Raw genomic sequence first — 21,445 nt, forward strand, 5'->3', positions numbered from 1 at the left:
TGGCAGCAGTTTGGGTCAGTGTTGGTTGCTCTGGCACAGCTCTCGCTTGTACTAAAATATTGCTGACCAGAGTCCAGGTCTTAATCTTCTCCGAATCACCCAGGCGGGCTACGGGAGATTTTTGTTTGGGAATCGGTGCCGTTGAACTTTGTACCTGTGCTGCTGCGGACAATGAAGTTGTTTTTGATTCTGCTGCGTCGGCTGGCAGCGAACTCGGATCCGATGCCGAGCCCGCGCCATAAATAGAGTGGACGGGAGGGCCGGCGGGCGGCCGTGCAGCGGGAAGCAGTCCCCAGAGTGAAGGCAGACCGCAGCTGAGTGACGCCCAGGCCAGCTAAACCCGCACGGTACACTGCAGCATCCTGTAATCACAGCCTCGCCACTCCCTCCCGTTACTAACCGCTGCTTTTTAATGGCACTTAATAATTCTGCTTTTCTTTAAAAAAATGAAATAGAAACTAAAAATGTAACACATTTGCATCTTTAAATGATTATATTTTAATGATTCATTTAATGGTTACACTTCAAATTATTGCTTTTTCTTATATTCAGCCTTTTACACTGAAAGGCTTTGCATTTTTACTGAGTAGGTTAGTAACTTTGTTTCACAGAGTTTATTTTTACAGCATGGAAATGGTCCTTCGCCTCGTCGTATGTTTGTCCATTTCTTTTTGAAAGAATATGTCCTTTTTTTCACATAAAACCGGTACTTTGTAAAACCTGCATTAATATTGTATTCTGCGTTGTTATTCTGACCAAACTGGTTGAGTAATTCAGAGTTTAGAATCCAGACACACCCAGATCGCGCTCTCTAACGCAAATTATTCCATATTTCGTGCGTAATAGCTTTTTGAAATAATTCCCCCCCCCCCCACCACCAGTTGCAGGACAAGTCCCGAAAGCGCCCTGTGCGCCTGTGACCAGAACTCGCCCCCTTTCCAGTTTCAGGCCATTCGGGGAATAGGGGGAAGGGGGCGAGGACGGTGACAGGTTTCTCAGAGAAGAAGGCAGAGACTTCCCTGAGAGATTGTGAGCTTGATGCGGTGCTGCCCTTACGACCCGCCTGGCCACTAACGCCGCTGGGCCAGCACAGCTCTGAGCTTGTCAGAGTCCCTGGGCCCAATGTCACCCCTCTTCTTGTCTCCGAAGGTGATAGGAGGATGGCAGAGCAGCAGAGTGCCTCCGAGCAACCAGTCGCTGGGAAAAGTCAAAGTGCACCAGGAGCAAATTACAAGGTACCACATGTAATCCCATCACTTGGCACTGGCCAGAGTGGTCCAAGATTGGCATTACATTAGTTTCTGTTTCTGCTGTTGTTGGTCAAGCAAGTTGGTACCCTGGATCAACTTTTAGGTTTCATCTTCTAAAACTGATCTTTGAACTTCACTGGGCTGCAATGCTTTGTTGAGTTGTTGGATGCTTAACTGTCACATCTTGTACACCATTGGATTGATTTTCCCTTAAAGAAATATTGTGTTTTAGGTCATAATATTCTGTAATGTCATTGCCATCAACACTAGCAAGTCAGATGCGCTGCTATTAAACTCTAGTTATATCGCTCATTATCATTATTGTATACCACTCAGCCAAACTGTGGCCAACTTTTGAGTCTCTTTTGTTGGTTTCCAGGGCTGTGGGCTTTTCCCTCTGAGATAACAGCACCCATTTCCTAGTCAGTTCCAACGTCCATCCTTTTCCCAAAGCACCTTTCCATGCAAGCGAAGGAGACACAAGTTGGGGTGGCACGGTGGCTCAGTGGTTAGCACTGCTGCCTCACAGCACCAGGTGTCACGGTGGTTCAGTGGTTAGCACTGCTGCCTCACAACACCAGGGTCCCAGGTTCGAATCAGCTGTGTGAAGTTTGCACATTCTCCCCGGGTCTGCGTGGGTTTCCTCCGGGTGCTTTGATTTCTTTCCACAGTCCAAAGATGTGCAGGTCAGGTGAATTGGCCATGCTAAATTGCCCATAGTGTTAGGTGCATTAGTGAGAGGGAAATGGGTCTGGGTGGGTTACTCTTCAGAGGGTCGGTGTGGACTGGTTGGGCCGAAGGGCCTGTTTCCACACTGTAGGGAATCTAATTTAATCTAATACCTGCCCTTTTACCCTGACCCTAACCTGTTCCCACTGACTAGGACCCTAAACACTCTTTCCAAGTGAAACTGACTAGCCACATTCACGTCTTTCAATGTAGTGTGCTGTACTCACTGCACATTGCGTGGTCTCCTCTGAGGAGATTATTCTCAAGACTGAGTGACCAATTTGTAGAGTACTTTTCACTGCACAAGCTTCTGGTGGCCTGTTGTTTTAATTCCCCAACTTGCTCCCATTTTTTAGCCTTCCCACCCTTGGCTGCCTGCAATGTTCTAATGAAGTACAACTCAAGTTTGAGGAACAGCATCTTGTCTTTCAGCTGGGCACTGAATTTCTCTGATAATCTCTGCCACTATTTTGTTTAATTTTCTTTTCTTAAACCTTCTTCTTTTCCAATTTCCTTTACTTTGTTTTTAGACAGGAGCAATTCAGGATCCTGGCAACCACATCTCCTTTAGACACATCTTTTGTGTCTTTTCTTGGCCTCAATTGACCTCTCTTGCCCTTCACCAGTCTCAGACTTGACCTTTTGCTGTTCTTCCCACCCTCCAACTTTCATTTGCTCAAAGTTGATCATATGCATCACTAACTTTGGCAGAATCTGAGGAGATAGAAACAGACCTACTGAGTATTTCCAGCATTTTCTGTTTTTTCATATTTCCAACATCCACAATATTTTTGTTTACTCTGTTATTTTTTCAATTACAAAGATAATTGACAGCTCTCTAAATAAAACACTGGGGAATTGGTGACCACTCGTTTTAAATCCAACACAGATGAATGTGTGCCTTTTCTGTAAATTAAGAAGAATGTATACTCTAAGTATATTTGGGGCTTTCAGTCTGCCATCTCCTGTTGAACATGAGCCCATAGCACTGAACTCCCCAGAATTTTGCACTGACTGGCTTAATTGCAAGTCACACAGAGGAGCATTAAGGAGAGCTGATGTACAATTAAGTAGTACTTAATTAGAAACCTAAGAAAGGGTACCATTCTGACATTAGTGCTGATGAATATTGCTGGGTCAGCAAAGAGGATATTTTTTTTCTCCACATCTAGCTTTTATAACATTTAACGTCGACTTCAATGTTAACCTCTGGTCGCTGAAATGCGATCCCTCTTCTACAGTTCTGGTATTCCACAGGGCTCCAGGTAGACGTTACGTTCTCCCATTCCAGTTTACACTTGCTTCTCAGTTCATGTGGTAATTTCACAATCCTTCAGTTTGATTTGTTAAGGAAATACATAGTTGCTCCTCCTATTTACTCCAATCACAGATATCCAATTTCGCTCATTGTAATTCGATCAACTCATACTTTGAGATATGTGTCACAGGGAAACAAAACCTAAATATGCAGGGGGAAAGTCAAGCTAACTGCAAATTATGGTCCATCATATTGGTCCATCTAGTCGTGTTAGCTTTGTAATATTACAATCCATGATTCTACTCTGAAAAAAGTGGTGGTGTGATGCTCGATACATAGGCCATATGACCGGAAGACTAGCAGGTCATGCCAAACAATTCTTCACTTTGGCTGTCATGGAAAGCAAAGAACTTCTGTACGCAACAAGCCAAAGCTTGCAGAACTCAAAACAGTGTTTGACATTAGATGTGATTCCATAGTAGGATTATTTAGCAAAAGTTGTTCAGTGTGCTATGAACTACACTGACAGGTAATTTAAGCTGGTCAGTCACTAGCCCACTGTGTGTGTGTCCTGTGAACTGTATATATTAATATAGAGGGCCCTTTTCTTTGCAGAAAGAAAGAACATGTCCAGACATTGTGCCTGTTTTAATTTACCAAGTAATGCAGCAGTCATTCGCTGGTTCATTGTTCTGGGCACCATCTTGACTAGAATCAACCTACCTGGTTTAAATTTAAACAAAGCTTGGCATTGGCAGTTAACTGTCAGTTATCATGTAATTGGTGCCTTTTATGCAGTAACATCTCTCCCAATCAGACTGCACTGGCCAGCAATCAGCACATCTTTCTCATGGAGTATGAAAATGTCATTCTTCTTTACATTTGAATTTTTGCAAAGATCTTGATAAGTGTGTGATGAAAACTTTTGATAATGTGTAATTTTGTTCAGCAATATTCAAATTCTATACAACCAAGTGACTGTTTATCATTAACCTGTTTTATTTTGATTTTTAAGCTCATAGTTTATGAGCTTGAGAACTTCCAGGGTCGCAAGTCTGAGTTTACTGGAGAATGTATGAACCTGGCTGAGAAAGGTTTTGAAAAGGTGGGATCAATCCGTGTGGAGAGTGGTCCGTAAGTGCATGCATTTAAATAGTAAAGTGCAGAGGTAATCTTATGACTGTTGTTGAAATTAAAAAGAACCTAATTCACTACTCATTTGGCTCAGGATGTCAATTGTGATTAAAAATAGAAAGGAGTCACATAGAGTTTAAAAACCTTTCAATATAGGCTGTTATTACAGTGAATGATTCTCAACTGTTAATAGTCTTGTTTTTCGTTGCACCACTCTCTAATCTGGGTTCTGTCCATTTACAATTATATGGTTACCCATGTCAGCAGCAAACAGATAAATCTCATTGTTGATGACATTCAGCATTTTTTTTGAGGGTTAGAAACAAGAATAATTACTTCCCTGAGTGACCTATCTGGTAGTATTGATAAAATAAATAGATATCTATCCCCTATTGGCATCTTCTGAGGAAGAATACTTCCATTTACCCAGGGGTTATGAAAAGCACTGTATATCACAAAGTACAGAACATACTCCAGTGAGGAACTTCAAGAGAGACATGGTAGCTCCACTACTGACCTGAAATAATGTGTCTGCTAGAAAAGGTCTGCATCAGATAATGCAAGAACTAACAAGAGGGAAAAACCTCCTCAATCTTGTCCTCAAAATCTAGCTGCTTTGCTAAATGAGAGAGATTTAGAATGGTCCTGGCAATTCAAAACTGGGCATCCATGAAGTGCTGTTAGGCATCAACAGCAACAAAACAGAATTCAACTACAAGCTGTAACCTTATGGCCTTGCAGTGTCCTCACTTTACCATTACCATCAAGCTAAAGGATCAACCTTGATCAATGAAATGTGTAAGGGTGAATACCAGGAGCAACATCAGGAAAACCAAAAATGAGATGTAAACCTGTCAAATCTACAACAAGACAACCTGACGCCAAACACTGGAAGTAGCATAGAATAGACTCAGCTAAGCGATCCCACAATCAGATCTCAGCTTTGCAATCCTGTCATGTCCAATCATGATTGGCAGTCGATAATGAAACAAGAATAGGAGGAGGAGGCTCCACAAATCAATACAAAAGAGAAGTCTGAAGAAGTTGCAACCAGCTTCAACATGACGTGCCAACTGAATGATCCATCTTAGCCTTCTAATGAAGTTCCCAACGTTACAGATGGTGATCTTATTCACTCCAAATGATATCAACAAACAGCTAAACACTGCAAAGGCTACGGGTCTTGACAACAGCCAAATAATATTACTGAAGTCATGTGCTCCAGAACTAGCCAGCCAGAATCCAGTTCATGAAAGCTACAATGCTACCACATATCAAACAATGTGGGAAATTCACCAGGTAGGACAAGTCCAATCTGGCCTTGACTTGTGTGCTAATGTTCTGAATTGATGCTCGAACCCAGAACCTTGTGATTCAAAGGTGAGAGTGCAACCAAGTGAGCCATAGGTGATCAAGCGTGAAAGATAAATCTTTCAGAGTTGTGATTCGCAAGTGCATTGCTGCACTTTTGTGATCCTGAGACACAGGGACTGATAATACATTTTAATCATCAAGTGATTGAGTCCTACATCATGGAAACAGATCCTTCAGTCCAACTCGTCTGTGCCAACCAGACATCTCAATCTGACTTCATCCCGTTTGTCAGCATTTGGCCCATATCCCTGTAAACCCTTTATAGTCATTTACCCAGGCAGATGCCTTTTAAATGTTGTAATTGTACCTGCCTCCACCACTTTCTCTGGCAGCTCGTTCCATACATGTATCACCCTCTGCATGAAAAAGTTACCCTTCAGGTTAATTTAAATGTTTCCCCTCTCACCTTAAATCTTTCCCTATAGTTTTGGACTCCCCTACCCTGGAAAATACCTATCTATGCCCCTCATGAGTTTATAGTCCTCAATAAGGTCACCCCTCAGCTGCCAATACATTTGTGCAGCATGCATTGGTGCCCTTAAAACCAAAGCTGTAGTTTTAGATGCACAGAACCCATGCAAATATAGGAACACATGCAAATTTGAAAATAAGGCATCTTCACATGAACCGTGTAATGGATTATTAAGCCTCTGAAGGAGCCTACCCATAATGTGACGACAAAGTGCTCAGTGTCCAACTCAAGTGATTTAGTAGTCTTATCTGAGAACTATACTTTGCTGCTGATCCTGTGCTGCTCTACATGAGCTAATTCTTGCAAGCAGCCATTCTTCACCCAGTCATTGAAGAGCTGCTGGCCTGAATAAGAGTCATACGGTTTTGAATGTGCTTATCTCCCAGGCTGTTTCCAGCAAATTCTGTGGTAAGGCTAGGAATGGTAGCTGTGCTGATCTTGCAGTTACGATGCAAGGTCAAGTTAAATGGAGTGCAGAGGCAGGCAGTCTGAGGAGCCCTTGGAAACAATGAACTGGGAACACACTTCTAATCCCATGTTGAACTCCAACATCAACTATAATTCCTGACCCTGAGTCCTATCTTATTAATTCCTGTTTCATGGTTCATTGTTTCTGGGTACCAGCTATAAATTGGCTATGATACATTGGTTAAGTGAATAGCAAAGTTCTGAAAGCACTGGAGCCAGTGCATTAAAGACAGGAGCAAAGCTTTTTTTTAAGTTGTCCCAGTTTTTGAATTGGACAACAGTCAGGAACAATTTGATAAAAGTGCGGCCTCACTTCTGCTGGTACTTGCTGAAACAGCATTCAAACCAGTGCATCTGAAAGATCTTTCTCCCAAATCCCAGTCCCAGAGGGTTAAGATGTGTTCGGTTCTCAGTTGCATCCCTGAAGTGCTTAACAATTGCTGTTTCTTTTTCCCTAGATGGGTAGGGTTTGAACGACAGAAGTTCACTGGCGAGCAGTTTGTTTTGGAGAAGGGAGAATACCCACGCTGGGATACATGGTCCAACAGCCACAACAGTGAGAGACTACTATCATTCAGACCCATCCGCATCGTAAGTCCCAATTTGTTCCATGTTTCTCCTCCCATAAAAAGAAATATGGAGAAATAGAATGTGCAGTCTTTCAAAGAAAGAGGCAGAAAAAGAGAGCAAACAGTGAGAGATAGAGAGCACACTGTTGTGAGAGCAGCATAAGAGAGATATTGAGCTGGATTTCTCACGAGAGCAGCTTCTGGGATTGGAGATATCAGGGCGAGCCTGTCGATTCTTTCTACTTCCATCAGCTATTAAAGCCATTCATGGGAATGAGGTGAGAGTTCCAACCGTTGCCATAAGTAAGTCCCTCCTCTGAGAGCTATCAGCTAATCAAAGGCCAACAGTATTGGGATAGAGGGCCACTGACAGTACTGCCCCCACAGACATTGTGGAGACAATCAGCGATGGATTTGCACCTCGAAGTACATCCAGGGCCTTGTCAATCCAGGCCCCAGTGAGAAGTGTGGGCATGTATGTTGGGCAGGCTGGGGGAAGGAAAGGAGTACTGTTTGAAGGATTGGGACTTCTAAGTGACACCAGGAGCCCAGAAAGAAAGCCTCTACTGCTTTTAGCTACACACCAACCCACAGGTTCAAACCTGTCATGCTAGACATTAGGCTTCTCCTGCTGCTGTTAAATTAGAGTAACAGCAGGACAAGGCCTGTAAGTGGGCTTTATTTGTCCTTTTAAACATCTAGTTGGCCCATGAGCTGGCAGACCTTCTGATTCCTCCCCCTCCTATCCTGAGCCTATACAGTCACAGTAGAGATGGGGGAGAGCAGTGGGTGACATGATGCCCTCTTCCACTCAAAATACAGGAACCACCTGTAGTACAGACACTGCAGGTTGAATTGTAACTCCCCAAAACAGGTGGATTAAGTTGCTCAGAGGTTCAAAAAACTGAAACAGGATACCAACCTACCTGTATTTGCCCCCTTCGGGCTTAAACAGAGGTAGATTGAGGACTCAGCAACTATGCTCCTCAGAGGAGAGAGATTGGTCACTTAAATACAACAAGGTCCTGTGCCTTAATTTTAACTGTTTAACTTGTCATCAGTTTTCCAGGCCTTAAGGAATCTGGTAGGTGAAAGCTGATGTGAGAATTTAATCCATGAGGTAAGTATCTTTACAGAACTACTTGTGGACAAAGAGTAGCAGGAAGTGATTCTTTTAGATCCACTAAACTGCCTCCTGGGATTGTATTCATTGGAGTTTAGAAGATTAAGGGGAGATCTAATAGAAACTTACAAGATGAGTGGACTCGATGGGCCGAATGGCCTTACTTCCACTCCTATGTCTTATGGTCTTATGGTATAACCTCTTACCCCATGACTGCTGCTCCACAATCATCTCTCACCTCTTCACAACAGCCTTCGTACTTCACTGCCTGGGATTCTTCTCTGTAGCACCACTCTCACCATCCCCACCCACTCCTACACACACACACATGCACGCAAGAAATGGCTATGCTCTCAGACTTACCAAGCTGTGATCTTATATTACATCCCTTCCTATCCGACAGGCCTGTAACATGTCATTCAGTTTGACAGTGAAAGCCAGCAGAATAACATAGAAATATGTCAACCTCTCCTTTGGGTTCCCTGAACTGAAACACCACAACCACATGACCAACCCTCAACTGCTGCAACCACACACCCTCCCTGAAATAGGATCCAGGCCAATGAAGGTGAAGCAGTGTGAGGATGGACAGGTTGATACAGAGAGAAAGAGAGATGGACAGAGAACACAAACAATGTAAAAGAGAGAGAGAGACACACTGAGAGAACAGGTACAAAGATTAAAAATGTGCGAGGGATAGATACTGTAGGAGAAAGAGAACAATCAGGGAGATGGTGTCAGAGAAAATGGGAGAGACAGAAACAGTGACAAATCAAGCAACTTCAGAGACAGACGCAATAAAGAATAAATAATGATGCACATGCACTGCACATCAAAAGAGAAATGGCACATGCACAGGAGGGATAGAGAACCACATTGAAAGAAGGGCCAATTCCCTGATACCCTACTCGTGGAGCGACCCTTGCACATTGATATGCCTATATGGAGGGCAGAGAGATTCTCCTGAATTGGTGCTTTTTAAATTATTTAAGGTCCAGCATTATCTAAATGTATGTTAACAGGTCAAATAATGAATTGCCATTTCCTTTCTTCATGATTCTATGCCTGCCATATGCACGGCTTAGTAGTTGAAAATGACAGATTTTCTGTGCTGTTTATATTCTTACAGATTGAGCTATTTAGTTTATGATAATATGGGGAGCTGGTGTTATATCTTTGGACCAATATTGAACCCCTGGCAAATGTTCTGGGGACATGGGTTTGAATCTCACCATGACAGTCAATGATGCCCACATCCTATGAAAGAATTTTTAAAAATGTTTTGGAACATAAAAGAACAGGGGTAGACCATTCAGCCCCTCAAGCCTGCTCCACCATTCTAGAACATGGCTGATCACCCACCTCAATGCCATAGCCCTACATTCATTCTATATTCCTTGATGTCATTTGTGACTAAAAATCTAAATCTGTCTGAAATTAATGACTGAACGTCCACTACTCTTTGAGGTTGAGAATTCTAAATATTCAACACCCTCTGAATGAAGGAATTTCTCCTTATCTCAGTCCTAAATGACCTGCTCCTTAATCTGAGATTATGTCTGATGGTTTTATACTTATCAACCAGGGAAGCATCCTAACCATGTCTAACCTGTCATTCCCTGCATGAATGTCATAAGTCCCAATGTGATGACCTCTCATTTTCCTAAACTCCAGAGATGACAGGCCCACATTCCACAAACTCACCATTTAAACATTCCCACCATCCCAGCAATCAGTCTGGTGAACTTGCACTGTATTCCCTCTCTAACAAGTACAAGTTTGCTTAGGCAGAGGGCCTGAATTGTGTACAGTTCCATAGGTGTACTCTCACCAATGGCTAAACAATTGGAGCAAGATTTCTCTGTACCTGTACCCAAATGCTGTTGTGATAAAAGCTAACATACTGTTTGCTTTCTGAATTATTTCCTGCACTTGCATTGCTCCTTCAGTGACTTATGAACAAGAACACCTTTGGATATGAACCTTTTCCAATTCCTTACTATTTATGAAATACTCTGCACCTTTGTTCCTTCTAGCAAAGTGGATAACCTCACAATTATCCACATTATCTTCCAACGACCATGTTCATGCCAGACCATTGTTAAAGATTGTGAACGGTTGATCCAGGTGGTACCCCACTGATGCCAGCCTGTCAAACTGAGAACTGATCAATTTATTTCTATTCATTTTTTTATTGTTAACTGTTCCTCAGTCCAGACTAATATATGACTGCAGTCCCATGGAGTTGAATTCTGTTTAGTAACCTCCTGCATAGGACTTTGTTAAAATTATTCTATAAATCCAAAATCTCCATATCTACAGAATCTTCCTTGTTCGACTCTACTAGTATAATTTTGTACATCTCAATCATGTCCACCCAACAGTCTCCTTTGATGTAAGGAAGGTAACTCTGTCTTCATAACTGAAGCTGTCCAGTTCAGGCAAAATAGTGGTAATCTCTTCTGCACCCTCTCCAGTGCTATTGTAACCCTCTTATAATGTTGTAGTTGTGTTAACTGGACAGCAATGAAGGCTGGAACTGAACTCACTACAAACAAGCTGCTATCAAATCTGCAGCATTATAAAGCCATCATTCTCACCATTATGCTACCACCTCCAGCTGATAGTCAATGCTGATACTGAGCATGCTTGGTGTAGGGAGGGATGTGGTGCCAATCAAGTGTGCTGCTTTGTCTTGGATAGTGTCAAGTTTCTTGAATGGTGTTGGAGCGGCACACATCCAGACAAATGGTGAATATTCCATCTCACACCTTGTAGATGGCAAAGTTTGGGGAGTCAGGAGGTGAGTTGTTCCATGTAGAATTGCTAGCCTCTGACCTACTGTCATAGCCACAGTTAGGCCAGTTCACTTTCTGGTTAATGGTAACCCCGACAATGTTGTTAGTGGGGATTTCCGTGATGGTAATGCCCATTCAATGTGAAAGATGATAGTTAGATTCTCTCTTGTTGGAGATGGTCATTGCCCAGCATTTAAGTGACAAGTAACATTTATGTCAGACATCAACCCAAACTTAGGTGATATCCAAGTCTGTCTGCATTTTGGAATTGACTTCTTCTGTATCTGAGGAGTCACATATTGTACAATCATCCGCGAACCTCCCTATAATCTAAGCCTTACAATGGAAGGAAGGCCACTGATTAAGCAGCTGAAGATGGTTAGATCTTGGACGCTATTTTGAGAAGGCATGCAGAGATGCCCTGGAGCTAAGATGACTGACGTTTGTCCCAGTGATTAACAAATGATACTTATCATTTAGATGACTCTGAATAGGAGAGCTCTCCCACTAATTCCCATTGTCTCCAGTTTTGTAGCTGCATGCTGCCTTAATTTGGATCTTTTGTCCATGTCTGAGCCAAGGCTGTAATGAAGTCAGGAGCTGAATGGCCCTGGCAGAACCCCCAAACTGAGTGTCACCAAATCCTCCTTGTTAGCTCTGTGGATAACACCTCCCATCATTTCACTGATGATCAAGAGTAGATTGATGGGATGGCGGTTGGCCAGATTGGATTTGTCCTGCTTTTTATGTACAGGATACACCTGAGCAATTTTCCACATTGTTGGGTATATGCCAGTATTGGAGATGCCAATGAACAGCTTAGCACGGGCACAGCAAATTCTGGAGCACAGGTCTTTGGTAATATTGGAGGAATGTTGTAAGGTTCTCTACCTTAACAGTATCCAGTACCTGCAACCATTTCTTGACATCATAGAGATGTACAGCACGGAAACAGACCCTTCGGTCCAACTTGTCCATGCCAACCAGATATTTCAACCCAATCTAGTCCCACCTGCCAGCACCTGGCCCATATCCCTCCAAATCCTTCTTATTCATATACCCATCCAAATGCCTTTTAAATATTGCAATTATACTAGCCTCCACTTCCTCTGGCAGCTCATTCCATACATGTACTACTCTCTGCACGAAAAAGTTGCCTTTTAGGTCTCTTTTATGTCATTCCCCTCTCACCCTAGGCCTATGCCCACTAGCTCTGGAGTCCCCGATCCCAGGGAAAAGACTTTGTCTATTTATCCTATCCATGCCCCTCATGATTTTGTAAACCTCTATAAGGTCACTCCTCAGCCTCCGATGCTCTCAATACTCTGACCAATAAAGGAAAGCATACCAAATGCTTCTTCACTATCCTATCTACCTGCGACTCCACTTTCAAGGAGCTGTGAACCTGCACTCCAAGGTCTCTTTGTTCAGCAACACTCCCCAGGACCTTTACCATTAAGTGTATAAGTCCTGCTAAGATTTGCTTTCCCAAAATGCAGCACTTCGCATTTATCTGAATTAAACTCCATTTGCCACTTCTCAGCTCTTTGACCCATCTGATCAAGATCCCATTGTAATCTGAGATAAGCTTCTTCGCTGTCGACTACACCTCCGATTTTGGTGTCATCTGCAAACTTACCAACTATATCTCTTATGCTCACATTCAAATCATTTATATCAATGATGAAAAATAGTGGACCCAACACCGATCCTTGTGGCACTCCACTGGTCACAGGCCTTCAGTCTGAAAACAACCCTCCGCCACCACCCTCTGTCTTCTACCTTTGAGTGAGTTCTATATCCAAATATCTAGTTCTCCCTGTATTTCTTGAGATCTAACCTCCCTAACCAATCTCCCATAGGGAACCTTATCAAATGCCTTACTAAAGTCCATATATATCACGTCCATCATTCTGCCCATATCAATCCTCTTTGTTACTTCATCAAAAAACTCAATCAAGTTTGTGAGACATGATTTCCCACACTCAAAGCCATGTTGTCTATCCCTCGTCAGTCCTTGCCTTTCCAAATACATGTACATCCTATCCCTCAGGATTCCCTCCAACAACTTGCCCACCACCGATGTCAGGCTTACTGATCTATAGTTCCCCTGGCTTGTCCTTACCATCTTTCTTAAATAGTGGCACCACGTTAGCCAACCTCCAGTGTTCTGGCACCTCACCCTCAGGTGACTGTCTGTGTGGAGTTTGCACATTCTCCCTGTGTCTGTGTGGGTTTCCTCCAGGTGCTGCAGCTTCCTCCCACAGTCCAAAGATGTGCAGGTCAGGTGAATTGGCCATGCTAAGTTGCCCATATTGTTAGGTCCATTAGTCAGAGGGAAATGGATCAGGGTGGGTTACTCTTCGGAGGGTCAATGTGGACTGGTTGGGCTGAAGGGCCTGTTTGCACATTGTAGGGAATCTAATCTAATCTGTGACTATTGATACAAATATCTCAGTTTATGGAGTGAATCAAATTTGCTGAAGTTTGTCATCAAAAGCTAGCATCCAAGTTCAGCAGAAAAATGGAATGTTGGCCTTTATTCCAAAGGGGCTGGTGTATAATGTAACATGATTTTGCTAAAGGTGTACAAAGCGCTAGTCAGACCACAGCTGGAACACTGTGACCAGTTTATTTAAGGCCCTTTATCTAAGATATACCTGTATGGGCATTGGAAACAGTCCACATAAGGTTCACCAGGCTCATATCAGATATAGTGGGACAGTTTTATGAGGAGATGTTGAGTAGATTGGGTGTATACTAATTAGAATATAGAAGAATGAGAGGCAGCCTTAATGAAAGATACAAGATTCTTAGATGACAAGGCAAAGTTGATTCAAAAAGGTTGTTTCCCCTTGTGGAGGGGTGTCGGTCCAGAGGGTGTAATCTCAGAATAAATGGTTGAACGTTTAAAACAGAGGAATTTTTTCTCAGAGAGTTGGGAATTCTTTATTGCAGAAGATTTGCAAATGATTCCATCTTACCTTTTGTATTGATGTGCTGGGCTCCCCCATCATTGAGGAAGGAACAAGAGTTACCTATATGGAAGAGGACCATTACAGTTAGAATGGAACACATATGCAAGAAAAACACTCAAAGACTTTCTGGAAATGGAAAGAAACAGAGGTGAAAGAATGTACATCAGGGAGGGCCAAACATTCAATGGAAAAGATAGTGCAAGACAATGAAAGGCAGATATACAACAAGGGACAGACACCCAAACACTAACTATACAAGTCACAAGCAAAATAAGAATAGACCTGTCCTTAGGTAACTGGGCAGATAAATATTCAACTGGTTGACAAATAAACATAGGGAAGTCTCCAAATACAAGGTGCATGCAGTGTAAAATCAGTACGCTGAACTTGTATAAAGCAAAATGGGGTGCATCAAAGAACATCATTCCAAGGAAATACAAAGATTTTAATGAAGAGAAGTACAGGCTAAATCTCAGTATAACCATCATAAAGATAACTCTAAGGAACACAAAACTTGTACTTGGATGGTGGAAAAGGAGGAACAGAAAGACTAAGAAGAAACATGAGAAAGATTAACAAACAAAGCAAAATGCAGCTGAAAAGAATATTGATTATTTGTCCTCATTGATGTAGTTTGCCTTCCAACTACACAAATTTAGATTTCCCGAATTGCATCCTTTCCTTTGCCTTTCATGAGTTTATTTCGTCACCTACATTCAGCTTTATATTTATTCCCTCATCCTTTTAACTCTCCTTGTCCTGGCCTCTTGTACATCTTTCTCCTTTTGGCCTACCCCGAATTTGTGGCAGGTTCATAGAATCCCTACAGTACACAAACAGGCCCTTCGGCCCAACAATACCACACCCACCCTCCAAAGAGTAACCCACCCTGACCCATTCCCTTATCCTATTATGCTACATTTACCCTGACTAATGCACCTAACCTACACATCCCTGAACACTTCAGGCAATTTAGCATGGCCAACTCACCTAACCTGCACATCTTTGGATTCTGGGAAGAAACCAGAGGAAACCCACACGGACACAGGGAGAATGTGCAAACTCCACACAGACAGTCACCCGAGGCTAGAATCAAGCCGGGTCCCTGGCGCTATGAGGCAGCAGTGCTAACCCACTGAGCCACTCTGCTGCCCAGGTTTTTCAAACATTTCCTTCCCTAAATTCCCCGATGTTTGCACATCTATGTTTTGGTCACTTTTCCTAAACTCTCACTCTTTGGCTCAGCTTGGTATCACCATTTATTTCTAATTGTGAAGCATTTTGACACATTTCAATTAATGATCCAGCAAACATATAGGTAATTATTGTCACATATATGACAATTAAGACTGGAATTTAAACTTTGGACTCCCTTGTCAAGACTCTAATATATTTTGAGACAACTTTCAATTCTAGGTTCTCTGGGTCACTACTGACATATTGCCTTCTGGTATCTGAATCTCATATTTAACATTTCAACCTACTGATCGTTTTACTTTCTTTTAGGATGGCGGAGAGCACAAGATCCATCTCTTTGAGTTAGCTGGGTATAATGGGAGGAAGATGGAGATTGTAGAAGATGATGTTCCCAGCCTTTGGGCTTATGGATTCCAGAATAGAGTAGCCAGCATCAAAGTCATCAATGGAACGTAAGACAACACCTTACACTGTTTAAATCATTGACATTTTCCTGCAAATTGTTAAGTAGTGTCAAAGCATTTGTTTTGATTATCTCTTGCTGCATGTTTGTGGGCGGCACGGTGGCACAGTGGTTAGCACTGCTGCCTCACAGCGCCAGAGACCCGGGTTCAATTCCCGACTCAGGCGACTGACTGTGTGGAGTTTGCACATTCTCCCCGTGTCTGCGTGGGTTTCCTCCGGGTGCTCCGGTTTCCTCCCATAGTCCAAAGATGTGCGGGTCAGGTGAATTGGCCATGCTAAATTGCCCGTAGTGTTAGGTTAAAGGGGTAAATGTAGGGGTATGGGTGGGTTGCGCTTCGGCGGGTCGGTGTGGACTTGTTGGGCCGAAGGGCCTGTTTCCACACTGTAAGTAATCTAATCTAAAAAAAAAGATTAATGTGTAACCCACATTTCTTCCTGATTTACTCCATATTTGCCTCTATCTCATCTGCAATCCCCATATTAAAGAACTAAAAAGTAAACATTTAAAAATAAGGGCAGAGGAGCTGCAGCATTAACACTTGAGAACAAATTACATCAACTACAAAAACAGCATCAAAACATAATGAGAATTTGATAAAGGATCCAGAAGTGGTATGTGTTACCAAGATTTCTGCCAATGCCGTACCTAGAAATAAAATGACGTTTTAGAGAGGTAATGATGTAATACTTTCCGAAGAGATGTTACTTTGTAGATCCTTGAATGTTGCAACTCAGGATGGGTAATCTGGTGGACATTTAGTGGAGACACATTTGCTTATTCAAACTAAGCTGAAAATGTGTCTTCTTCAGGAATCCAGAAGAAAGGCTTATGCCCAAAATGTCAATTCTCCTGTTCCCTGGATGCTGCCTGACCTGCTGCGCTTTTCCAGCAACACATTTTCAGCTCTGATCTCCAGCATCTGCAGTCCTCACTTTCTCCTCCTTATTCAAACAAACCTTCAGTAAGGCAGCAGAAGGGAGTGAACATGCAGGAAGGCAATTAAATATGAAAATTGTTATGTCAGTGTAAGACCCTAACTGCAGTTATTGAGAAGAATTGGGTGAAGAATGCATTATGACCTGTCACATATTCTCCAAACCATTGCAGCAATGACTCACTTACCTGATGAGTTTGACTCCAACAACTTTGATGCCATCCAAGACAAAGCAACCTGTTCAATTAGCGTCCCATTGTCCAGTTTAAGCATCCATTCCTTTTGCCATTGATGCACAGTGGCAGCTATGTGTACCACCACTGCACCAAGACTCTTCCAAAAGAACATTCTAAACTTGCAGCCTCAACCACCAAAAGGACAATGATGACAATGCATGTCTCCCTCCAAGTTACATATTATCCTGACTTGGAACCATCTTGCTGTTATTTCACTGTTGTTACATCAAAATTCGAATTGAAAAATCCCTTCCAACAGTCCTGTGGGTCCACCACAGGGACTGCAGTGGTATGAGAAGGTGGTTCACCATCCTTTCTTCAAAGCTGTGCAGCCGCTCCATGGATCCTCGCATGCTGGTTAGTATGCTGACACTGCTCCCAGCATTGACGTCTGGTTTTGGACCTCGGAGGTCTGCACAGAAAACAAAATTCAAGGGAATGTAGCTCACCTTCACAAGAATAATTAAAGATAGGTGATGAATGTTGACCTGTCCAGCATTGCCCATGATTCAATGAACAAATTAAAAGTAAGTTTTTTAGGAGGAACCAGAATAACCCTCCTGTTCCATCAGAACTCTTCCAGTTCGTTGCTGACCCATTGTCACCATATTCCCACACACCCTTCCTGAACAACGGTAGTCATCTGACAAGGATTAACCTGGAGTTGCAAAAGTTACAGATTTATTTCCAGGAAACTCATGCGAACAACTCTGCTGGTAACTGGCAATTTTTAAAAACTGTTTATTAACTTTAAAAATATTGACGATGGGAAATAGAGGTGTTTGATCCACAGCCAAGCACCAACTGAGGAGGCATCTCGTCATTTCCTGGTGGCTGCACGGAGGCAGGATTCTGCAATGATGGACCTGTCTGGGGGAGGCCTGTGGCAGCTGTGGGTCAGTTGGAAACATGAAATCGTAGATTGAAACCTTCAAAGGTACAATGAGCCAGATTTTCAGTGCTAGTCCCAACAGTGTCTGCTTCTGACTATGTTCAATAACTGGCCACATTTGCTCCTGAACAGTTTTGAACACAGTTGGCACCTATAGCACAACAAAAGCAATGTTGGTAAGTTCCAGATCTGAAAATGAGTCGTGCCTTCTGACTGCCACATTGGGTTGGTAAGTACCTGCTCAATGCCCAACTGCACAGTCTCCTTCACAAAGTCAACAGGGCATAAGGGATGTAAGAGGTTAAAAACGCAATAGATAGGCAGATCATGGCTAGTAACGAGAAAGATCTAAATAATGTTTTGAACTGTAGTTGACCTTTAGAGGATAAATTAGACATAAACCATGCAGACATTCAGGGAGTGATAGATGGGTTAAATGAATACTTTGAAAACAAAGACTGGGAATATTTCAACCTGACTCAGGAATCCATATCCATTTGGGAATTACTAAAACATTAAAACTAAGAAACTGAATAAATTAGAGGATGGTTTCAATAATCCTGCAACCATATCAAGGGACAGTATTGACACTCACATATGGCTGGCTATCACAAACTCACTATCTATGATGAGCCATCCATTAGTTTGAATGGATGGAACATTACAAGCTGCAAACTTGGAATCGCCCCTCACCTGTTTCCTGTGAACGTTGATTCTAACTGGGAAGTTGCAATTAAATATCTGTATGGTTCCTGAATTGGACAGGATGGAGCAAAAAAAAACAAGTTCAGTAAAGCAGTCATGGGTTTGCTTCATTTATCTAGAAGCTTCACCAACACACAAGCTGCCTAAGCTAAGGACTGGAAGATAGTGAATGTTATCCTGATACCTACCAAATATGTAATGCTGTCATATTCTGTTGACCTCTAGGTGGGTAGGGTACCAGTACCCTGGTTATCGAGGACCCCAGTATGTATTTGAAAAAGTGGACTATAAACATTGGAACGAATGGGATTCGAACCAGCCCCTGATCCAGTCGATCCGCCGTGTTCGTGATATGCAGTGGCACAAACAAGGCTGCTTTCAGGCTACTCCCACGAGCAGCTGAAAGAGACAGGAGGAAAACCTTGAGGTCAGGGGCAGAACGTTTGCAAAGAAAAGAAGAATGAAGTAGAACCTGCAGGCCTTTCGTCCCTGTGCTGTACAATAAAACCGCTACAAATAAAATGGTGACTGACTGTAACCACTTACATGATCGTATTTGTTCACGTGGATTTTCTGTTTCTTTTCCTTTTTAAGCAAAGATAAAACATACAGTACCCTGACTATACATATATTTTTTTGCCAGAGTTCCTACTCTGATCACTGTCCAGTGATCCCACCTGGGAATTTTGTGTGTGTGTCTATCTGTGTAGGAGACTAGCTTCCTGTGATGCATCTGAGAAACAGCTCACTGTCCACACTACCGCATGACAATTGGGCAAAATGCCAGTCGCCTTGTTACTGGATCTCTCCTTCTGAGAAAAGGTGAGAAAATTGAACTATAAATATATCTCTTTTAAAAGAGTTATAAAAATGTTCCAAAGAAACACCTGTCACACTGTAAGCTTAACCCAGTCATTAAGATTAGATAGATTACTTACAGTGTGGAAACAGGCCCTTTAGCCCAACAAGTCCACACTGACCCTCTGAAGAGGAACCCACCCAGACCCATTCCTCTACATTTACCCCTTTACCAAACTCTATGTGCAATTTAGCACGGCCAATTCACCTAACCTGCACATTTTTGGAATGTGCGAGGAAACCAGAGCACCTGGAGGAAACCCACGTAGACACGGGGAGAATGTGCAAACTCCACACAGACAGTTGCCTGAGGTGGGAATTGAACCCGGGTCTCTGGCACTGTGAGGCAATAGTGCTAACCACTGTGCCACCGTGCCACCCACATGACAGAATCTCTAATAAAGTCATATTGTTGACTGAGGTTGCTGCAGTAAGCTCCCTGTAAAATATAAATCCACAGAAGTTCAGAATGCCTCACTAAAAGCTATCAGGGTCCACTCATCTACAAATAAGAATCAGAAGGTCACATTGTTAATGCTGAGCCACAGGCTTATGTGTAAACATACAGGATTAAACAAACCCTCAAAAGTAAACCAGAAACAGTGTTTTAGTTTCATTTCACCTGCAAATGAATGTGCCCTCAAACTCTCAAAGAGAAGTCTTTGTACCAGAATCGCTCTCAATCAAAGAACAAAAAGAAACTTTGGTCATCCACACAGACTACAACATTCTCTTAAAATCGTAACATTTATTAGCTTCAGCGGCTTTCTTTGAGATCTTAAGACACACATTATTATTTTTACTGTCCATGGGTTTGTCCAGATTTTTTGTGTCGAAAACAGAAGGCATTTTTATAGAAGGCTTTTCATGGTCCTCAGGGCACAGTTAAGACCTATTGTGAATAATGTGTGCAATGTTGGTGTCTTCATTAAGGCAGGTTGTAAATGCTTTGGAGACACTTCCCTGGAATTTATTAGATTATAGTTGGTATGTCTGGGTTATGTTATGAGGAAAGCTTGGGCAGGCTGCGCTGGTTTCCACTGTAGTTTTGAAGTGTGAGGGGTGACTTGATTGAACAGTATAAAATCCTGAATGGTCTTGACAAGGTGGATGTGAAAAGCATGGTCCCTGTGTTAGGTCAATCCAGAATTATGGGGCACAATTATAAAATTAAGGGTTACCATTTTGAGACACCGATGAAATTTCTTTTTGAGGGCTGTGTGATTTTAAAACATTGTCTCAGAAGGCAGTGAAGATGGGATCATAGAGCCATAGAGATGTACAGCACGGAAACGGACCCTTCGGTCCAACTCGTCATGCCGATCAGATAGCCCAACCTCACCTAGTCCCATTTGCTAGCACTTGGCACATATCCCTCCTATTCGTATACCCATCCAGATGCCTTTTAAATGCTGTAAATGTACCAGCCTCCACCACTTCCTCTAGAAGTTCTTTCCATACATGTACTACCGTCTGCGTGAAAAGGTTGCCCCTTAGGTCATTTTAATATCTTTCCCCTCTCACCCTAAATCTATGCCCTCTCATTCTGGACTTCCCCACCACAGGGAAAAGATCTTGTCTATTTAGCCTATCCATGCCCCTCATGATTTTATAAACTGCTATAAGTTTGAAACAATACTGTTATGGAGCTAAGATGTGAACAAACCTGACATTACATTTTATTTGTTAGGCCAAATGATTAAAGATTATCGGGGGTAGATTTGCATGCGAAATTCAATACACAAACAGAGCAGCCACGATCCTGTTGAATGGCAGTGTAGGATCCAGGGACTGAATTGTTTGCTTCTGCTCCTAATTCATTTGTACATGCATTTAGAATATCCCCAGAAAAAAAAGCAAGAGATTGGTGCAAGTTCATAAAGAAAAAGTTATCATACAAAAGTCAGCAACCATAAATAACCTCATTATACTCTCCAATTGACCTCACAGCTAAGAGTGGAGTCATGGGATGTGATCTAAGCATTCTCCCCAGTACCACACTGC

General features: G+C 42.5%; 1 protein-coding gene across 2 annotated transcripts; it reads left to right on the plus strand.

Moving 5' to 3' along the window:
* The first annotated feature begins 191 nt into the window (after window positions 1–191).
* LOC122562607 (beta-crystallin B3-like) lies at window positions 192–19,128 on the plus strand. Of its 2 annotated transcripts, none has more exons than XM_043715591.1 (6): window positions 192–347; window positions 1,150–1,235; window positions 4,253–4,371; window positions 7,144–7,276; window positions 15,660–15,802; window positions 18,809–19,128. In XM_043715591.1, the coding sequence occupies exons 2-6, from the start codon at window positions 1,161–1,163 to the stop codon at window positions 18,984–18,986; spliced, it is 648 nt and encodes a 215-aa protein (XP_043571526.1). In that variant the 5' UTR covers window positions 192–347; window positions 1,150–1,160; the 3' UTR covers window positions 18,987–19,128. The 2 variants fall into 2 exon arrangements, with proteins under 2 accessions (XP_043571526.1, XP_043571527.1); XM_043715592.1 differs by having other exon boundaries at window positions 234–347; window positions 1,157–1,235.
* The last annotated feature ends 2,317 nt before the right edge of the window (window positions 19,129–21,445 follow it).

The sequence above is a fragment of the Chiloscyllium plagiosum genome, chromosome 25 (genome assembly GCF_004010195.1).
Source record: "Chiloscyllium plagiosum isolate BGI_BamShark_2017 chromosome 25, ASM401019v2, whole genome shotgun sequence".
NCBI lineage: Eukaryota > Metazoa > Chordata > Chondrichthyes > Orectolobiformes > Hemiscylliidae > Chiloscyllium > Chiloscyllium plagiosum.